This window comes from Oxyura jamaicensis, chromosome 19 (genome assembly GCF_011077185.1).
Source record: "Oxyura jamaicensis isolate SHBP4307 breed ruddy duck chromosome 19, BPBGC_Ojam_1.0, whole genome shotgun sequence".
Classification (NCBI taxonomy): Eukaryota; Metazoa; Chordata; class Aves; order Anseriformes; family Anatidae; genus Oxyura; species Oxyura jamaicensis.
In genome coordinates, this window is record NC_048911.1 from 10,143,531 (window position 1) to 10,162,605 (window position 19,075).

General features: G+C 49.1%; 1 protein-coding gene across 1 annotated transcript in view; it reads right to left on the bottom strand.

The window, feature by feature from the left end:
- Positions 1-19,075, bottom strand: part of MSI2 (musashi RNA binding protein 2) — a 229,308-nt gene that overhangs the window by 18,948 nt on the left and 191,285 nt on the right. Inside the window, exons 9-11 of the mRNA XM_035343446.1 lie at positions 10,460-10,483; positions 9,225-9,287; positions 7,722-7,748 (exon numbers count right to left, since the gene is read on the bottom strand). Of these exons, the coding sequence (XP_035199337.1) occupies positions 7,722-7,748; positions 9,225-9,287; positions 10,460-10,483 (114 nt within the window). The remainder of the gene's footprint in view (positions 1-7,721; positions 7,749-9,224; positions 9,288-10,459; positions 10,484-19,075) is intronic.

The window sequence follows — 19,075 nt, forward strand, 5'->3', positions numbered from 1 at the left end:
TCCCTGCTCCAGTGCCCGGCTGGGGTGATCGAGGAGGTCCCTGTCCCTGCTCCAGTGCCCGGCTGGGGTGATCGAGGAGGTCCCTGTCCCAAGCACAAGCACGGTGGCCACTGCCCCTCTCCATGCCCTGGGCCGCACGCTCTTGCTGCGACGCGGGACCCAGCCCAGTGCTGTACGTGCTGCCAGTGCCCGCGCATGAAGCTTTAACACTTAGTACCGTCCATCCAGCTGGCAAATGAGGGCTAAAGCTTGTGATTCTGTGCTAATGCAGACCTCTAATAATTTTTCTATTTAAAATGAACAAGAGCCAAGCTAAGAGAAGCTGGCGCCTTCACCTCTCACTGCGTAACATGAAATCTGTTGCTACTTCTACCATGGGCAACCACATCTGCATTAATTGTTTACCACAGCCCGGACAGGTCTTTTATTAATATTAATGAGTAACAGGGAACAAAAGGCCCCTTTATTTTTAGCCTACTCTAATTGCGTAGTAATTACTCATCTACAAAACAAATGAGCCAAACTCCATTGCCATAGCAACAGAAACTCCGGCCTCCCACTGTAACACATTAACTGGCTATCACTCCTGTTAATTTTAAATTGAAGCCTTTTGTACAATAACAGACAATACAGGAGGAAAATTAAAACAAAACCAGGTCTTTGTTCCACTGCCTGACGCGGCCACAGGGGAGGGCAGTGTGGCGGGGGCACCTTCCTGCGGGGCAGATGCCTGTGGGGGCAGCAGCCCTGGGCCAGCCGGGCAGCAGGCGAGGTGTACAGCCACGCTGAACCCCGCTGTTCCCCTGCCACGATCCTCTTGTGCCGTGGAGTTTGCACCAGGAGCCTGCACAGACGTTTCCACCAGACTGTCGGTCAGACGGGTGCTCCTGAGTGGCCCTGTGTGCCTGCACTGCTTTGCACGCCTCTCTTGGGGTGGGCAAGGGGAAGACCCTCCCCATCACTGCTGCGTTTGTTTAGCTCGATTTTTTTTTTTTTTTTTGATTCTGCTTCCTTACCGAAAGGGTTGTTAGACACTGGAACGGGCTGCCCAGGGAAGTGGTGGAGTCACCATCCCTGGAGGTATTTAAAAGACGTTCAGATGTAGAGCTTAGGGATATGGTTTAGTGGGGACTGTTAGTGTTAGGTCAGAGGTTGGACTTGATGATTTTGAGGTCTCTTCCAACCTAGAAAATTCTGTGAAATTCTGTGAAATTATACCCAAGTCCAGAGCTGGGAGGAAGGAGAAAGAGGCACTGCTATGCCTGTCGAATCCTACCAAAATGAGATCTTGGACATGAGTGCCAGCAACCACGTGCCCTCCCGGCTTTCATGCCCCGGGCAGGACCTCCCCGACCCCTGCCACTACTGCCAGCAAACACGAGCTACGGGCACCAACAGGGCTAAAGCTGCCTGACACGGGTTTTCGGTAATAACACCCTGCAAAGGAAAACATGAGCTCACGGATGAGGAAACTGTGAGATGCCATGCCTACCACGCAGTGTCTCGGAGAGCCAAGGGCAGCGGTTCATCTGTCAGCAGCGAATACCCACGGCCCCTTCGCAGACACCTGGGAGCCCTCCATGGCACACAGCTCTGGGCTCTTGCTGTAACTACCAGGAAATGCCTCTAAAAAGCCCCAGATGTATGAATTGATTATTTTTAAAAAGCTCGAGTTTATATACCTGAAGACCAATTTCGCCTTCTCCAGCAATTACTGATCCACACTCCTCATGCTAATCCAGAGCCAGATGCATGCTAACATCTGCTGCAAGGAAAAATGCCACTGCTTCTTTTTCACTTTTTTATCTCAGAAAGGAGAGAGGGAAAAATATAACTGTAATTATGTATTTACTTCTAAAACATTTGGGGAGAGAGAATCAGCATGAAAATACTCACAACAGTGTGTCTGTAACATGCGCACCGTGTCACATTTAGCCGTTGTTCCACTAATGGGTAACAGCCTGCGCCGGCTGCCAGACGGGCGAGGTACTCCTCAGCTCAGCGAGCACTTTACGCTTTTGGTGATCAAAATGCACGAGACGTGCTCGTGTGCTTAAATATCTCACTGCACCAGTCAGCTCACGCTGAAGGCCCCGCTTTCAAACTTCACAATGGCTCGCCTGCACCTTGCGTGGAACAAAGTTTAATTACGAGGCCAAGAGCTCTGTCCCTCTGCTCCCTCTGGGGAAGGCGCAGCCAAACGGTGTCACTCGGCCACTGCAGCGCTCAGGGGCTGCAGCACAGCCTGCCCGGGCAGGGGGCTGCACGGGGCACGACGTGTGTCCTGCACGAGCTCTGCCCAGGAGCCTTTTCCCACTGGAAATAATTCTCCTGATTGAAAAGACTATTAAAAGTTAGCCACTAAATTCATTAAAGATTAACTTACACCGTACTTAAGTCTGCACTTCAGAGGTGGTCGCTAATTGCACTGGAGATGATTTATCAAGTGCGCGAGATTTTCTATTACAAAATTATTGATTAAAGCTGATGTATTTAAACCACAATAGACTTCAGCCAGGAGCCCTGTAAAACAACCGCCGCTGTGGTCAAGGCCTAATAACAGCAGCACAAAATTGTTCTAAATCTATTGAATTTACTACTTTGTCCCTTAGAAAGCTCAGTCTCACGAGGACTGAAAAAATCAGAAAATGGCATCCTCGAGTAAAAGAAGACAAACGAGGCGTGTGTGCTGCCTGAGTTCTGGGAGGAACAGGAGTGGGGGCTCAGACCTGCCTGGAACAGCACAGGACTTCCCATCTGACACCGAGATGACTCTGCTTTCATTATTTTTAGTTTGGGGTCATCAGAAAAGTAACTGTAGCACTCACTAAAGAATAAGGATATTGTCAGCGACACCAGCAAAAGGCACCCATGGAAATGCTGACTGCCCCTCTCACGTAGCCACGCCACACAGGCTGGAGGGGAGAGGCGTATTCACCGTTCAGACAGGTCTTGGTGCAGAGCCTGGCTTCTTCTCTGTTTAACACGAGACATTTGTCTTTGTGCTCACCCATTACAGGAGCACAAAGCTGTGCGTGGTTCTTTGTCTTACCCCTCCCTCCCTGACCGCCTGCAAGCTCTCAAATGCTGACTGCCTCTGTTAGGAAGATAAGCAAAAGATAAAATCTGATGCAGCCATTAATTTTTCGATGCATCAGCCGTGCTGAGCTCCAGTTGCCAGCCTCTGTCACATAATTACAGGCTGTTCCAATGGAGTGAGAAATTTCAGCCTGCTTGCTGCTCCCAAGTGGTCCACTTGTTAGGTTCTGGCTTTTGAGATTACATAGCTTGGATTAAATTTTATGTACTTTTATATAGCAGAATAAAAGAAGGAGAGTAGTTCCACCTGAGCTGCCGTGCCACAAGGGAGTCCTCTCAATGGGCCGTATAAATCCCAGACTGGCTCATCGCTGGGTCTCCAGAACGCTCCTCCTCCTGACATTTCTGTGTGCTGGCGTCGGCTCTGCTCCTTCCACACACAGACCAACTGCGGTCCCCACTTTTTTATGGCTGTAATTTGCTAACACTATGGGTGCCTAACGACAAGATCACATTTTTAGAGCACCTTCTTTAAGTATAAGACCAGGAGTCCTAAACCCCATGCAATTTGTCGCTCTGCTAACTTTTAGATACACTCCTCACTTCATCATATGCCTTGCGCATTAAACAGTGGGTCCTCCCATCTCCTTGGCAGATTGAGATGGAAGGGGGAAATTATTCTCCCCCTTGATGCAGGACTGGTTCGGCTCCTCAGGGGCAATAAGGGAAGTAATCTGGGTGGCTCAGATTGCCTTGCATGGGCTTGCACTGTGTCAGCTCCATCCAAGCAGTTGTTTGGTTGATTTACTTCATGTTCTATTAGAGGTAAGGAGCAGATACAAACTCTTAATTACATTTTGAAAGCCCATTCTGGATATTTTATTTCCTTTTAAAGCACTTGCTGAAATAAGTGCCCTAAGATTGCCTGTACCCAGCGGAGCAGGAACGCGCTCAAAGCACGCTCGGTTTGCGGGGCATCGCCCGAGTGCCCGGGGAGGAGGGAGGCTGGGGAGGGGTGGGACGGTGCCATACAGCATCTGTCTGCTCCCAGCAGGGTACTTTCTGACAACCAACAAACTAAACACATAAGCAAAGCCTAATTCAGGATCTCAGTTACCATCCGTGATGCTTACTGACTACAACTTCATTTGTGAAAGAATTAAAAAAGTTTAGTGCATAAACTGGGGCATGAGAAGCAAAGACGCTTGCTGGCTCAATGGCAAAGATGATGAACTTGTCTCAAACTCCTACTGCCGGTATTTATGAAATGTTAAATCTTAATAGAAAAATGTTCCCTTAAGCTCAGTGACATGGCAATGAATACAAACCGCCACTAGCTTAGAGTCTCTGTTGCATAACAAGATTTAAGGTTTATGACCTAAAAACAATTGCTTTACAGCTCAGGACAGGCTGCAGGAAGCTGCTTCACACACATGGTATTATACAGACACCCAAATGGAGTGATTTGCATTTGGCACATCTGGTCTACAACTGCTAACGAATGATTCTATGGGCTAATATGGGCGAGTAACAGGCTGATGAAGAAACCATGATTGTAAAATGATTTAAAAAATATCTTAAATTCTTTTAAATACAAAATAAAAATAGGAGAATATAGTTATACTCAGCATTTTAATTCCTAGGGACTTTAATTTGAAAAAATATAGCAAATTTACTATCAACATAACAGCATGTGCGGGTTCTTGTACAGAAGGGTGTAGGTTGCCTACAGCCATGTTCAATTTAAACTTCCAGATAATGGGATTTAACAAATACGGTACTATGGATCCAAGCCTTTAGCAGCTCTCTGCTTTATTGATAGCCCTACACTTTCAATCAGACCAAGGCTATGCTTTTAACTGCCGCGCTATTTCACGTTGATGGTACCTATAATATCAACTCAACAATGCATGTTCTACAACTACATCTACTGCTACCAGTACGACTACTACAGTGCATGCATTTAGTTCAGTCCCACAGATACATACACTCTAAGAACAGGCAAGGGGAGATGTGAAATGTTTTACGGGGGACAACAAGTGTTTTGTTTTTTAAGTAAGGGAAATTAATAAAAACATCAAAAGAAATAAAGTGTACAAAAAAATAGAGACATTTCTCAAGAGTTGATATGAGTCGTTTCTTGAACCGTTTCGTCTGAACAAGCAAAAAACATGCAACCAGCTGCTACTAACAAGAAGCTGGACACTGAGAGAGGATTAATAGGTGTGGACAAACCTTCCCGCTGAGAGCGCTCAGAAGAGTGTTTGAGAGGAGGTGTGCACGTCCGAGTGTAAGAGAGGCCGGAAAGTATGCCTCAGAGACACCCTCTCTCACAGCAGCCCCAACCAAGCAAGAGAGAAAACAACAAAACATAACTGCTCACACTCACCATCAAGGTCAGTAGCTCGCGTTACTAGATTCGTTATACTGGCAAGTATAAAGTACAGTAAGGGGTTGTCGGGGCACGGGGCTCAAAGCCGGGACTGGCACCCGAAATCCAGATGTGCCGGAGGCGGGGGCCGGGAGTGGGGCGGCTCCTTGCGCCGTGCCCCCGCGCTGTCCCACCGCGCTGGGTGCCGCCGGCCATCTCGGCGGGCCGAAGCGTGCCCGTCGGACCCGCCGCGCCGGCACGGCTCACCTGGGACAGGCGTGCGCGGCTGCCGCTGGTGCCGAGCAGCGGGGATCGGGCTGAGATTATGGCCTTAGCGTTTTTGTCTCCAGTCATCAGGGAGGAATAGTTGGTGGCAACAGGTTGGAAACTGGAAAAATCTCAGACTTGTCAATGAACCCAAAAGGAAGGAACAAAAATCCTCTCCTGACAATTTTTTGCTGTCTCACTTTCCTTCCAAATTAATCCCCCCCATGTCAAATGCAAGATAAGAATGTCCCCCCCACATGATTTTATTTTAAAAAAAGCATTTACAAGACAAAAATGTTTTACACTTAAAATATGTCAGGTGGATTTAAAAAGAAATGTGACATTGATAGTGAAGTTGTCTAGGAGGAGTTTGCAGCACTCAAACTTTTAAGTTTGCTCATTTTCCATGGCTCAGGTCCCAATTCATTAAAAAAAAATACAGGAATGGATGAGGTTGTCAAAAGCAGCCGAGGGATCCGGCAGCACAGCCCCACCTGACGTGAAAGGACGTGGCCAAACCCCCTCATCAGCTCAAGAGACCTCAGCTATCGCCTCCTCACAGGGATGTAGACCGGGCAAGTGATTTACTGCGAGAGGCATCGCTGCATTCACCCTGCCCGCACGTGAACGGCTAAGCTGAGCCTGAATTTATGACTGACATTGAGCACGAGTCGAGGGAAATGTCCCTTTTTGCTGATTGTAGGAGATAGCTGCTGTGACAGATAAGAGAACTTGTTTGATCTAGTGTGGTAAACTGGTGGCTGTGTCCTCACAAGCTGCAATAGAAAAAGAAGGGGAGAGGGAAGCGAAGACCGGATAGCGCAGGGGACAGGGCCAGGAGTTGCCCACAGCCACCGTGGCCCCGCCGCAGCCCCCATGCAGTTAACTGCCCCCGGCGGGCTGCTCCCGCTGTTAAGCAAACATGCAGGTTTCCTCCAAGGACACAGGACCACCACCCCAGGAGCAACGGAGGTCATTAGTGCCCACACACCAGAGCCGAGGGGGTTTGGAAATGAAAAGGCTGCAGTCTCCTTGGGAGACCAAGACGCAGGCCCAGGCGCCAGGCTGAGTGCCGGCGACGCAGAGCCACTGTGCTCGGTGGTGAGGGCAGGACCTGGGGACAGGTCACCGTGGAGGTGGCCGGAGGGGACACAACGCCACGCTGCCCACAGTGGGGCTTGGAAGGGGCAGAGGCCACAGGGCCCGGCCAGCGGCCTGGGGCAGGGCAGGCCAGCAGCGAGATGGGGCAGGGGCCCTGCCTGGGCACTTTCTGGCTCTGTCCGGGCTGAAGAGGGAACTGGGCCGGCATGGGGCAAGTGTTGTGCTCTGGGCTTTGGGCTGGGGCACGTGCAAAGGAGGGCTGTGCAAATTTGTAAAGGGAAAAAAAGAAAAACCAACGGAAAAGAAGAAAAACCCCAACCATTTTTCTTGTAATGAATCGGGCCCATACACTGTATCACAAGATCATACTCTACTGCTCCTGAATACAATTCACTACCATGGCTGGATGGAAGTGGCGAACCCAGGATGTCCCTTCCGAAAACTGTCTTTGGATGGAGATGACTACATGAAACACACTGTGCCCAGAGCAGGGCTCATTGCTCGTGCAAGTGGCAGCGGGGCCGGGGCTGCAACAAACCCACCTTCCTCCTTGAGATCTTGGGGCTGGGAGGGGCTCTTTTGATTCAGTTTTGGGGTTTTGCCAGTTTTGTGCAAAGAGGCAATTTCGAGGCTTGAAAGACATTTCCAAACACCATACTGCTCTTTAAACTTGCCAGAAAGGGTGTTGTTAATTTAGGATTAGTTTTAGTTTCGTATTGCAAGTTCAAATAAAAAACGAAAGAAACAAAACAAAACAGAAAACCCAACAGAAGGAAAAACAAAAAACACTCAAATTAAAGACAAATGTTTTTCAGGCACAGAATTGATCAATGCTCAGTTCAGTTGTAATGGGCACCAAAAGCACTCCGATTAAAAAAATAATAATCAGGGAAGCAACGTTAATCCAGCCAAACCCTCTGTGCCTTGCTAAGGGGCAACTCACCAGGTCTGTTTGTACGTAAAACAAAACCTGAAGGGCAAAACATGAGGAAGAGGCAGAAACAATGAAGTCTTTAATTTTTTTTTTTCCTGAAATCATATGCATAAAACAACCCTTTTTTTTTTTTTCCTCTTTGTTTCTTTTGTTTGATTGCTTTTTTGTTTCCCTCTGTGAAGGGGCAGTGGGAAGAGCAGGGAGATTGGGGATCCCCACAACCAGTCTGGCAAGTCACCCCTTAGGCGCTCTCTACATGCCACAAAATGGAACTGGTACAGATAATCCTTTGTAGCCTGCAAGCAGTGCCAGTTTGCATGGAACGGAGTTCTCCTGGTGTCTTGCTTTGGCCTCCATGGCATCAGGCTCACACTTGAGACAAATCAGGGCCTGCGCCCTCCTTCCGACCCGTTGCGTAGCGGTTTAGTCGGTTCTTTTCTGGAAGAGCCCAGTTCACGCACTGGGACTGCCAGAAAAGTCACCAAGAAACCCCCACGTCAGGACAGCATCATGAGTGAACTGGGAAATAGCTGCCAACGCCACGTCCTCTGCCCAGGCACAGGCCTCTGCCCAGCACAGCGGTGAGGGGCCGGTGGCTCCGACCCCAGGGAGCAGCCCCTGAGCCAGGGCGGTCGCAGTCAGCTTCTCCCTCGGCCGGGCTCAGTGGCCCGGAGCCACCTGCACGCATGGGGACAGGCCGGGACCGGGGCGGAGGAAGGCGCTGACAAACGAGCAGCTCACTCATGACTGCACTGAACACTCAATTCCCTAAGTAAAGCACTAATTCATATGTTTATCTGAATTTAAAACCAAAGGTAATAACGGTAATTGGCAATCATTTATTTATTTCCCTTAAGGGGAAAAAAATAAAAGTTTTCAGAAGGACAGGAAGAAAAGCTTTGGCAGTTCTCATGGGAAGCAGGCCGGAGTTTGCAGCAGCGAACTGAGGTGGTCGCCTGAGAAAGAGGCAAATTGCCATCAGTGCTGGCTGCCCCTGCACAGGAAGAAAACACCATCCCAGTAAGGGATGCGTCCAAACTGGTTTGAAGTGGAGAGCACAGCTCTGAGCGCAGCAGGAGCCCATGCTGCTGCATTACCTCAGCGCAAACTTTCCATGAGAAATGAAAACTTTTTTTCAAAAAAAAAACCACATTTTTTCTTTGTTTTGGTGTCCTTTATAATCTCAAATTTAAACCAAAGAAACAAAGAAACCAACATAATAAAGGAATAAATAAAGAAACAAATTAGAATATCTACCCAGGTTTTGGCAGTTCTTACGCCAATCTCCTGCAAGGTGCTCCAGGCCCCGTGGCCTCTGCTTGTAGTTTGGGTTTGGGCTTGATTTTTTATTTTTTATTTTTTTATTTTTTGGTGATTGATTGTTTTCAGGTCCCCAGGATAAGTGTGAGGAAAATCAGAGAAATGATGGAGAGCTGCAGCCACACAGAATACCGACAGAGCTTTTACCTGACCCTGCACTCTGAGGGTTTGCTCTTCCACGGGCCCCCCTACCTGATCCTCTTGCTGCTGCCACGGCTGCCGCTGCTACTGGTCCATAAGCCGCTGCCGGAAAACCTGGCCGTGGAGAAAAGGAGAAGGGTAAAGAAAGAAGCCAGCGGGCACCACGCGTCTCTGCGGGGCGCGGGCGGCCGTGACCTGCTAAGGGCAAGGCGTCTCCGAAGGGCAGCGTGAGGCTGTGGTCCCAGCTCCCTGTGCCATCCACGGGCACTGTGTTTGGGAAGAGCCGAGCCCTGCCCGTGTGCCTGCTGCAGGCAGTCTTTGCTGGTACAAAGGTGGCCCCAATCTCCTTGCAGAAGATGTAAACAGCAGCGCGAGCCACTGACGGCGCTTCGTCCCGCGCGTCTGGCCACGGCACGCTGCGGAAGCCGAGGCACTGGGGTGGATAAACTCAGAGGGACGCCTGCAGCACTTAGCTTACATCTCCTTACTTTCAGATGGTTAGGGTCGGACCGCTCGCACAAAACAATGGGTGCGTTTTGTTCTGTGCTTATTTGCAAGTGATAATAATGTGCTGATCTATAGACATAACAGTAATGGAAAATACGAGAAGGTCCTCACGTCAAGATCACAGATTTGCTGGGATCAAGCAGAAAAAAACTCACCAGAATGTAATTTAAAAAAGAGAGAAAGAAAAAAGCTTTTGAAAGCAAAACAGCCACAGATCAAGGATCTCTAAGACATACACCCTGCTACAGGGGGGCTGAGACGTTACAAATGAATGAAATGCTGCTAGCAAGATTTCAGATTCGTTTTCTTAATTAATATTAAAAAGATCTGCCAGAGGCTCTGACTTTAAATATGTTTTTGAAGAGGGCAATGGCAAGGTCCAGGCTATGAGCAAGAACCCCAAATACCCTTGCTGCAAAGTCAACAAAGCAGTCACAGCACTCCTGGTCTTTGGGAGCTCCGGCTGCTTCTGGTGCCAGCCAGGACACCCTCTGGGGTAGCCACTGCCACGGCACCCGCCCCTCAAGCATGCTCCAGGACTTTGATCACAGCTGCTTTGCAATGCTGAAGAACCACACAAAAATAACTGAGCCAACAGAAAAGAGAACAGCAAACTAGAGAGACGGAGAGAGCGAGATCCAGAAGAACCAGCAGACTACGAGCCCGCTACCTCTAGCGCTACCGTCCTAGCTACAGGGATCTACCGGGGGCATGAACAGAGAGCAGCTAGGCTAGAGTGACTTGAGGCTACTTAAAACATTAATTAAAAAAAGACATACTTGCATTTAAATACGGTAATAGGGCTGTTGAGGGAAAAGAAAAAGTCTAGGTAAATGTATGCAGAGCTACCCCAGGCTGCTGCCTGCTGCTGCTCCCCGCCCACAGAGCCCATGCGCGCAGCAAATCCTGTTACTTAATGCCACTGCCAACTGTTTGTTTGCATTATGCTGGTGATCTGCTATGATCCCTGAGGAGCGGGATGTAGTGGGAAGCACATCTATACGGGGGGATATTGTAACCAAAGTGCACTCTTGCTGGTGATGGAGACATTAACCCTGGTCGGCTCCCCCCGACATATGGGTAGTGGATCTACAACATCCTGGAGTGAGAAGACTTTGGTGTTAGAAAGTCAAACCAACCTTTGAACAGCCGGGAAAACACCTGCAGGACAAGTGCACAGGCTCTGGGCTTCATTTTTGTGCAGAGCCACGCCTGTGTTAAACCCCAAGCTGGTGCTGTGGGCGATGCTGTCCTTAAAGCCTCTCCTCTGCCACAGCACACATCCTGCTAACACATCCTGAGAGCAGCATCCTCAGCATTCCCGTGTCACATTCGGGACCAGCCAGTCACCAGCAAACCTGCCACTTGGAGGCTCTGGGGGTTTGCTAAACCACCCGTAAGGGATCAGAGGAGCTGCAGATTTCCCATGGAATAAAATGCCTCTGCCAAAACCAATCTAATACCCTTCAAATCACCAAGCACCCCCTGAAAGCAGCATAAAGAACAGGGCTGGAAAGTTTGTTTCTCTTGTTCAACTGCCAGGGACTCTCAGTATCTATTTGAAATGCAGGACAAAAAGTTTTGCCATGCAAAAGAATGAAATAACAAGGGTGGAGAAAGCACTCCACAAAAAGAGCCCGAACAAAGCATTTATTATGGCATTCCGGAGTTCACTGCAGGCAGATGTGTGACAAAATTAATCCCTCCTCCCTCACAGAAAGCCATTCTCCTGATTCTGAGATGAAAGCATCTGCGCGACACGGCACTCCAGACAGCTCCAGTGTGATCGGGCCTGCTCGCGTGCTGCCCAGGACAGCCACATGCAGCAGCGGCATGGCGCGGCCGCTGCACAAGGGGGAGATGGAAGCAGTGATGGATTATCCCGACTGGCAAAACCCGCTTACCGGTACAGGCTCACAGACTGGCTCCATCACTGGAGGATCCCTAAATCAATGCAACACTCTGAAAGTAACCAGTCCCACACACTGAAATGACATTTGCCAGGCACTGCATTAATCAGCTCCTTCATCTGACAACAAATTTCCCAGTCATCACACTGCTGAGCACATTAATGCTGTGTGGTGCTAAGAGCTGTGCCAACTTACGTCTTACGGAGTTTGTCCCTGAATCTCTCAGGAATGATCGGCAGCTGACACTGCGTTTCACAGATGGGATAAAACGAGGCACAAAGAAGCAAAGCGACTCCAGAAAGTTATCTGCAGAGAGCAAAGGATGCAGCCCGGCTCTCACCCGTTCTGGTCTCAAGCTCCACCACAAAGTATCTGTAATTCCCTGAACACCAATCCTACAGCGTTACTGGAACACTTTTGGTCATGCTGTATTATTACCTCCCATTATTTATACATTTTTAAATCAGTGAGGACTTCAAACAATGCGTACAGTGTCAGTGAAATTAACACTGAGCCCTTTACTGTGTCCTGCAAGAACCTTCTGCCCCAATCATCCTTCTGAGTTCCTGCACCATTGTATTAAAATTTGGGAGCTGGGGCACCTGGAGCTATTTAAGGAAGCAGAAGCATTAGCAAGCACTTGTGCTGGTTTCTGTGCCCCAGAAGCGATCTGCTTGCCCACAGAGCCTCTTGCTGGCCCCGCAGCTCACACCGGCACTTCGGCGAGGACGTCTGCCTGCGTTCCAGCACTGACAGCCCCTTCCCCTGGGCCTGGCTTTAAACCAGCTCCCCCGAGTCCTCGAGGCACCTTCCGGAGAGCTGCTCCCCAGGCAGTGCCAGAGGCGGATCCGCTCCATCCTGCCCTGCCCGACGGCCCTGGGGCTGCCCCAGGAGCTCGCCTCGGCAGAGCCGTGCGCTGAGCCTCTGCAGCTGCTGCCTGCAAACTCCCAGGGCGTTATTAACAGGCCTGGAGGGAACCGGGCACCCAGACCAGGGCACTGGGAAGCACTGGGAGGCACTGGGAGGCACTGGCCGCAGCATGCTCTGGATCCAGCCCCCAGCGGCGATCCCACCGTCTGAGATGCAGGGGGCCCAGCCTGGCTTCCTCCAAGCCCGCTGCGCTCTGAAGTCAACTGGGAAATCAGAAAGGGCTGGAGGGTGAGATCGACTCGTTCACTGCGTTTGTGTGAGGGGCTCCAGTTCTCGCAGAAACAACCCCTGTCCTTCTTTGTGTAGCCTCTGCATATAATTGCCTAGAGAACACAAGATACCAGAGCTGTTCTAAAGGAGCAAAGTGCCCACTTTAAGCGTTGCAATTAGAAGATATTTTACAGTAAATGTTTTGCAGTGGGCTCGCACACTGACCAGGAAAGCCCTGAGGATTCACAGCAATTTCATGCTCTCTTATTGCTCAGAGTGAGCCAAAGCCAGTATTTGGAGGTCAATTTTTCACAGATAATTTTTTTCTGCTTCCTGCATCAAGAGTTTCATTTTAAATACTGAAGCAGCCTCGTGCGAGGGAAGACGGACACATCTGTTTTAAAATGCTGTGCCCTGAGGTCACAGATGGAGTCTGTGGCTGTCTGCAAGCAACTGCTTTCTCCAACACACAAACAAATCTGGGAGCAGGGGATTGAAAGGGTGGCACGCAACTGAGAGCAGCAGGACTGGAGCTCAGCAGGCAGCATGCAGCCCCGCTGGCTCATACTTGGCATTACCAAGCAGAAAAAAACTAAGATCTGCGGATTTAGCAGATCTTTCAGGAGATTTGGGAACAAATCTGGCAAGAGCCATGCTGCATGAGGAGGGCCAGTCCTTGCCCGGGGCTCAGGGGCTCCGTGAGGCCCGTTGCAGGTCTCTGCAGGACCAGGACTGGGCCCCGAGGCTGCCCAGGAGCCCCTCCAGCAGCAGGGGACGGGGGCTGCTGGTGCTTCCCGTGAGCCACAGCCCCTGCCCCATGCACCCGCGGCAGCGCTCCGGGCTGGAGTGACACTGCCTGCAAAGCCCCCTGTGTCTTCACTCTGTTCGCTTTCATCTCAAACCACATTTCTCCTCTACCCCAGCACAAAGCTAGCTGAAAGACGACTAGAAGCAAGTGAAAAACACAATAAGCATTATATACCCCCCTCCTCTCTGCTGCCAGGACACTATAAAACATCTCCCATTGCAGCAAAGCAAATTACACCCATTTACTTTCAGGGGTCTGCACCTCACCCTGAGACAGCGTCTGCATCGCCCGAGCATCCCTTGCTGGGGGGTCTGGAAACCCCCTGCAGCGCCAGTAACGAAGGCATGGTTTGAACACAGTGCCCTTTTCATGTCGCTCAAGCTTTCAAAAGAAAACATCCCCGCAACAAGGCAGGAGAAGCCAGCACGCTCTTGCCAACCCCCTGAGACGGGAAAGAAGAACGCAGCGGCCGTGCGGGTCTTTGTGCTGGGGGTCTCGCTGCGGACGCAGCCAGCACTTCGCTTCCCGGGATAGAACCGAGGAGGGAGGAGTCTTTGTTTGCACTTGGAGATGATGGCAAGGAACTGCCAGGCTCAGGCAAGCGGAGGGGAAGCAGCCTCTGCTGAAGTGTGCTGCAGCTGCGGCCACATCCCGCTGGCTGGGGGTGCTGCGGGGAGCTGGGGGCTGCTCGGCAGCGGGGCCGGGAGGACCCAAATCTTCATCTGCAAGTGCTGCCCCACCGCCAGCCAGGCCACCGCTGCCATGGCTGTGGCCAGACCGTCACCAGCACTCCCCTGCTGTCCTGGCCCTGATGGGCAACCACCAAGTGCTTCAGGCTCGGCTCTGTGTGGCCCCTGCAGACCCAGGAGGACACGATGCCGTACTCTACAAGCAGCCAGACAACAGCAACAAAACAACAAGACCAAAAAAAGTCACAAAGACCCCGATAATCATGTTTGCTATCAAAAAATACTATGCAGAGGATTTTCTCTGCTTCCTACCAGCTAAAGCACGTAGGGCAGAAGAGGTCATATGCTTAGACTTTGGCGATAAGCACGTGGATTTAAAACAACAATAAAAATGCAAGCTGAGAGTCTCAAATCATAATCTGCCTTCAGCACCAGACTTCAGAAAAACAACAGAAATTATGAGATGTGCACGGAGAATAAAAGCCACCATAAAACAAGCAGAATACTTCCTCCCAGTTTACTATTTGCATGCGTTGGCGTCACAGCTGAGCGCCGGGGCTCAGCCTCCCGAGCACGGCTCCGAGGGGGGCGTTTCGGAGGGAACGGCCGAGCTCCGGGTTTACGTCCCGCCTCATCTCACAACGCTTTGTCTTTGAGGCTGACCTGGCTCACGCAGCGTGCAGATCTACATCAGTCGTTTGGGAGTTCACTTGATCTCCCAGAAAAAAAAAAGTGTGAAGTCGAGAATGTAAAACCGTCTGCAGGTTGAGTGGGAAAAGGCGAGGGGAAACTGATCCCCTCCTTTCAAGCAGCGTTACCAGCGGCTTTGATCAGCGCAGAAAAGCGTCGCGAGGCTCACAGCTGTCATTTCAAATGGGTTCTCGCTCGCATCATTCTTTCCATTAGGCAGTGTTATCCTCTTTGTAGGATCTTTAGGCTTCATTTCAAAAGTATCAGAGACTCACAAGCATGAAGCAGAAGAGCCCAGTAGCCTTTTTTTGGGAGGCGGGCAGGCGTGGGTCCAATTTACTGGACACAAATGCAGTCTTTAATGGTGAGCATGCACAAGGGAAAGCTCCATCCCAAAACAATCCCTTTATGTTTAAAACCTTCATCTTTCAGTCCTCTCCCTTTCTATAAGAAACAAGAATGAGAAAGGAAAACCAGCTGCCATTTCAAGCTTCAGATTAACAGCTCACCATACAGAGGAACACAGAAATCAAATTTTACCTGGGCTTGGTGAAAGACGAGGATTCTACCAAACCACTCTCATGCCATCATGGTTTAGTAGCAATTAACACTTTTGGATTTGATCAAAGACCCTGTGAAACTCTCCCCGCACCCGCAGGATGTGACCGTCCGCAGCGCCTGGCGCTTCCAGCAGCGAACCTGCCGTGTCCCCGCGGACACGGGGCAGCGCCGCCTGCCCGATGGCCAGGGGGGAACAAGGCACGGGGCAGCGGTCCGTGGAAATGGAGAATTTGTTTCCTAAGCTTTCGATCAATTCTATGAATACTTTCAGCTTCTCCAGGCCTGCTCGGAGTTCTTTATTGTGACAGCCCCATTAAGTGGTTCCCTTTGTCTTTATATGCTGTGTTACATCAAGCTTATTAAAATCTATTTCACCAGGTCAGAAAATTAGCGAACTTCAGATACAGCACATCATGCATAATGGAAACCTCATTAAACAGCCCACTGTGTTATTCAAGGCACAGTCATCTGCTGCTTAAAATGTACAATGCGTAGCAAGATTTTGTAGGAAAATTCCCAACGTCAGACACCCGTAATGCGCTTCACACCGGATGCGTGTTTGCAGATGGATGTTATTATGAACAAATATTTCTGCTTTGGAATTTCAACAAAACAATAAAAGCCAAATATAGTTAATTTAAAATTTGGCACTTCCACATTATGTACAGTGAACAACCCATTTTTCAGCTGTTTACCACTCTCAGGCCACGGTTTTTAAAATGAGAATGATGCACTTTTGCCCAGTAATTACTTTATGCATCAGTGAGACAAAGCCTTGTTTGTCTCCAAATTATCATTCTGTGTCATTTCAAGTGTAATAACCCTTTTGCAGTTATTTCACCATGCAGAAAACTGGGAAAGTTCTCAAAGGCAAATGGTTCACACTAAGAAAAATATTTATTCAAAAAAAAACAACACAACAAAACCAAAACCAAAAAAAAGAAAAACCAAACCAAAACAATCCAAACCAAGAAGCAAAAGCTGGTAGCTGTTTTAGCTTGTTTACTCTGCTTAAAAGCTATTCCAATCCTATAGCAGCTTTAAGGCATCCACTACACTTCTGAAATGTGCCCTATGAAAACCATACCTCCCACCACCCACCACTCTAACTTGGTATGTAATTCTCCCTAATTCAGTATCTGTTGAAACACAGGGAATTATGAGCTTCAAGTGAAGGCAGCTGATGTGCATGAAGGAGAATCTCAACTAAATCGCTTCCTAAAAGCAAGTAATTCTGTTTAGAACTAAGCTGATCACCCGATGAAAGCATTTCTCATTTTAAAGCCCAAAGCCAAGCACTTACCATTGATTTTTAATAAGCAAGGTATGTATAAGTGAAATGATCATTGCAGGGGGAGGAATACTTGTGAATTCACCGAACCCACGCCTGACACACGGCACAGCAGCACTGAATTTCAGTCACCTGCTGCGGAACGAACAAGGGCAGGTTAGGTGGAACAGCATCAAGGCATATATTTAAAGTTCAGCAAAGTGGCACTGATTTGCTTCAAGCCTCATTTCAGTTGCTTTGATGGTAGAGAAAATGAGCTATTTTGTTTAAACAGCTTGTTTAAATTTTTATGAATGATCTAAACTATCTGGGTAAGTATTATTAAAAGACAGATCCCAGACTACGAACGAATGCATAAAAAGAACTCACGCCTGGAAGCTGAAGCTGGCAAAATTCAACACAGATGAGAGGCACCTACATACAGGAGGAGGTAATTAATCAGAGGACAAGGTTATCAGAGGGCAGGAAATTCTCCACAACTTGCAGGTTTCCAAGTCAGGAGTGAACGCCTCGCCAGAAGACACGCTACAGCTCCCTGCAGCTTATGGAGCGCAACAGTGGTGGCTGGCAGGGCCAGGGGACTTCACGCTTCCCTGCTGGAGGAACTGCCGCTGTGCATTTCATAATCCACATTATGAAAAAGGTCAGAGGAGAGGATCGTGGTGCTGAGCCTAACAACCCTGAGGGCATCACTGCAGGGACTACGTATTACTGCTTCTGGGCAAAGGAGAACTTGGAAGCTACTTAAAACTTAATTATGAGCATGAAACCCTTCTATTAAATGTGACTGAAGAATGTTTTTGTGCTTTAAGGAGAATAATCTCTTCAATTCTTTTTCAACCCCCAGCCCCCAGTTTTTAACAGCTTTGCAGTTAAAAATTGCACCTACAGAGGCCAAAGGCCTAAGCAGGTGAGGTGCTGAGCTCCGGCCGATTTGGACAGGTAGAACTTCCCACAGCAGAACTGGTGTGACCACATCATGTTATGCTTTCCATAGGGTAATCCATGTTTGCTCCCATACGTGTGGGCTTGCATTATGACTCTTTACTCCTGCGGCTAATTATTCTCATTAAGTTCCCCAGCTGCCGCAGCTGCGGCCTGCTCACCACACAACGATCACTCAGGGACTCTTTTGCTGCAGAACTGCCTGAAACACAAAGAGCTCGTGAGAGACCCGGATTCACCGGCAGGTTTGTTTGGTTTTTCTTTCCTTTCTTTCCTCCCTGTCCCTTTAGGATCGCTCATTCTCAGGGCGATGTCCCTGAATATTTAAAGCCCATCGCAAATTTCATGCCCAGATCAGTGAGCAGCTGGGAACAGGACAACCCAAGTTCAGTGTTCAAGATGTCCTCGCTGATCAAGTAGGTGTTCAAGGCATCACCAGAGAAAAACCTAATGAAGGGCCTGGCAAGTTTTGGTCCTTTGCCAGACAAGCAGTATGGGGAAACCTTACCAGAACCTTGCTCGCCACACAAAGCCTCTTGCCCGGACCTGGACAGAAGTGGGGGCAGCACTCGTACCAGCCACCTGCTGCTGTTCAAGTTGGTGGAAGCTGGACCACTGGCTGAGATCAACAGCCTCCCTCCTGAAAAACTCCCCTTAAATTCAACAGCCAGGATATTAGTTTAAGGAGCGGGGCAAATGGCAGGTGAAAAGGAATTTTACAAAGCACTGCTCTGCAACACAGAAAAAACAACAACACAACTCTTCTCAGAAAACAAATGCACCTAAAAGCTGCTTAACTTCTGCTCGGGTTTGGGGAATGGCTCTAGATAACATTTTTCCCGCATGAAAACAAAAGCTATTGCCATCTAAGCAGAACTTGAAGGAGTACCTTCTGGCTTTATGGGCTTTGCTATGTTAACTTCTCAGTTTGTTTTCCACAGCTTCAGCTGCTCCTCGCTCTGGGGATGGGACTGCAACAAGAACAGCCTGCCCTCGGCCAGCACAGGAAACCCAAACTCTTAATTTTAAACCAGGTTAAGTCCATAGCCTTTATTTTCATTGATGAAGATGGAAACTGAATGTTCTGCAGAGTGACAATTAAGGTGATTCTAGCAGATTCTAGCAGATTTCAAATGTATTTTGTAAACCACTTTATGCCATGCAGATGCAGTGATGTGTTTTAGTTGAACAAAAACATGCAGCGCAGGGATGATTACAGCACATTTTAAGCAGTTAAGAGAGGGTTAGACAAAGCAGTCAGAACGGTTCCTCTTGCTGTTGTAAGGCTTAACTTAGCTGCACCTCCTGAGTACCTCCACTGCTTTATACCATGTCTTGCTACATAAGACATGATCTGCTTG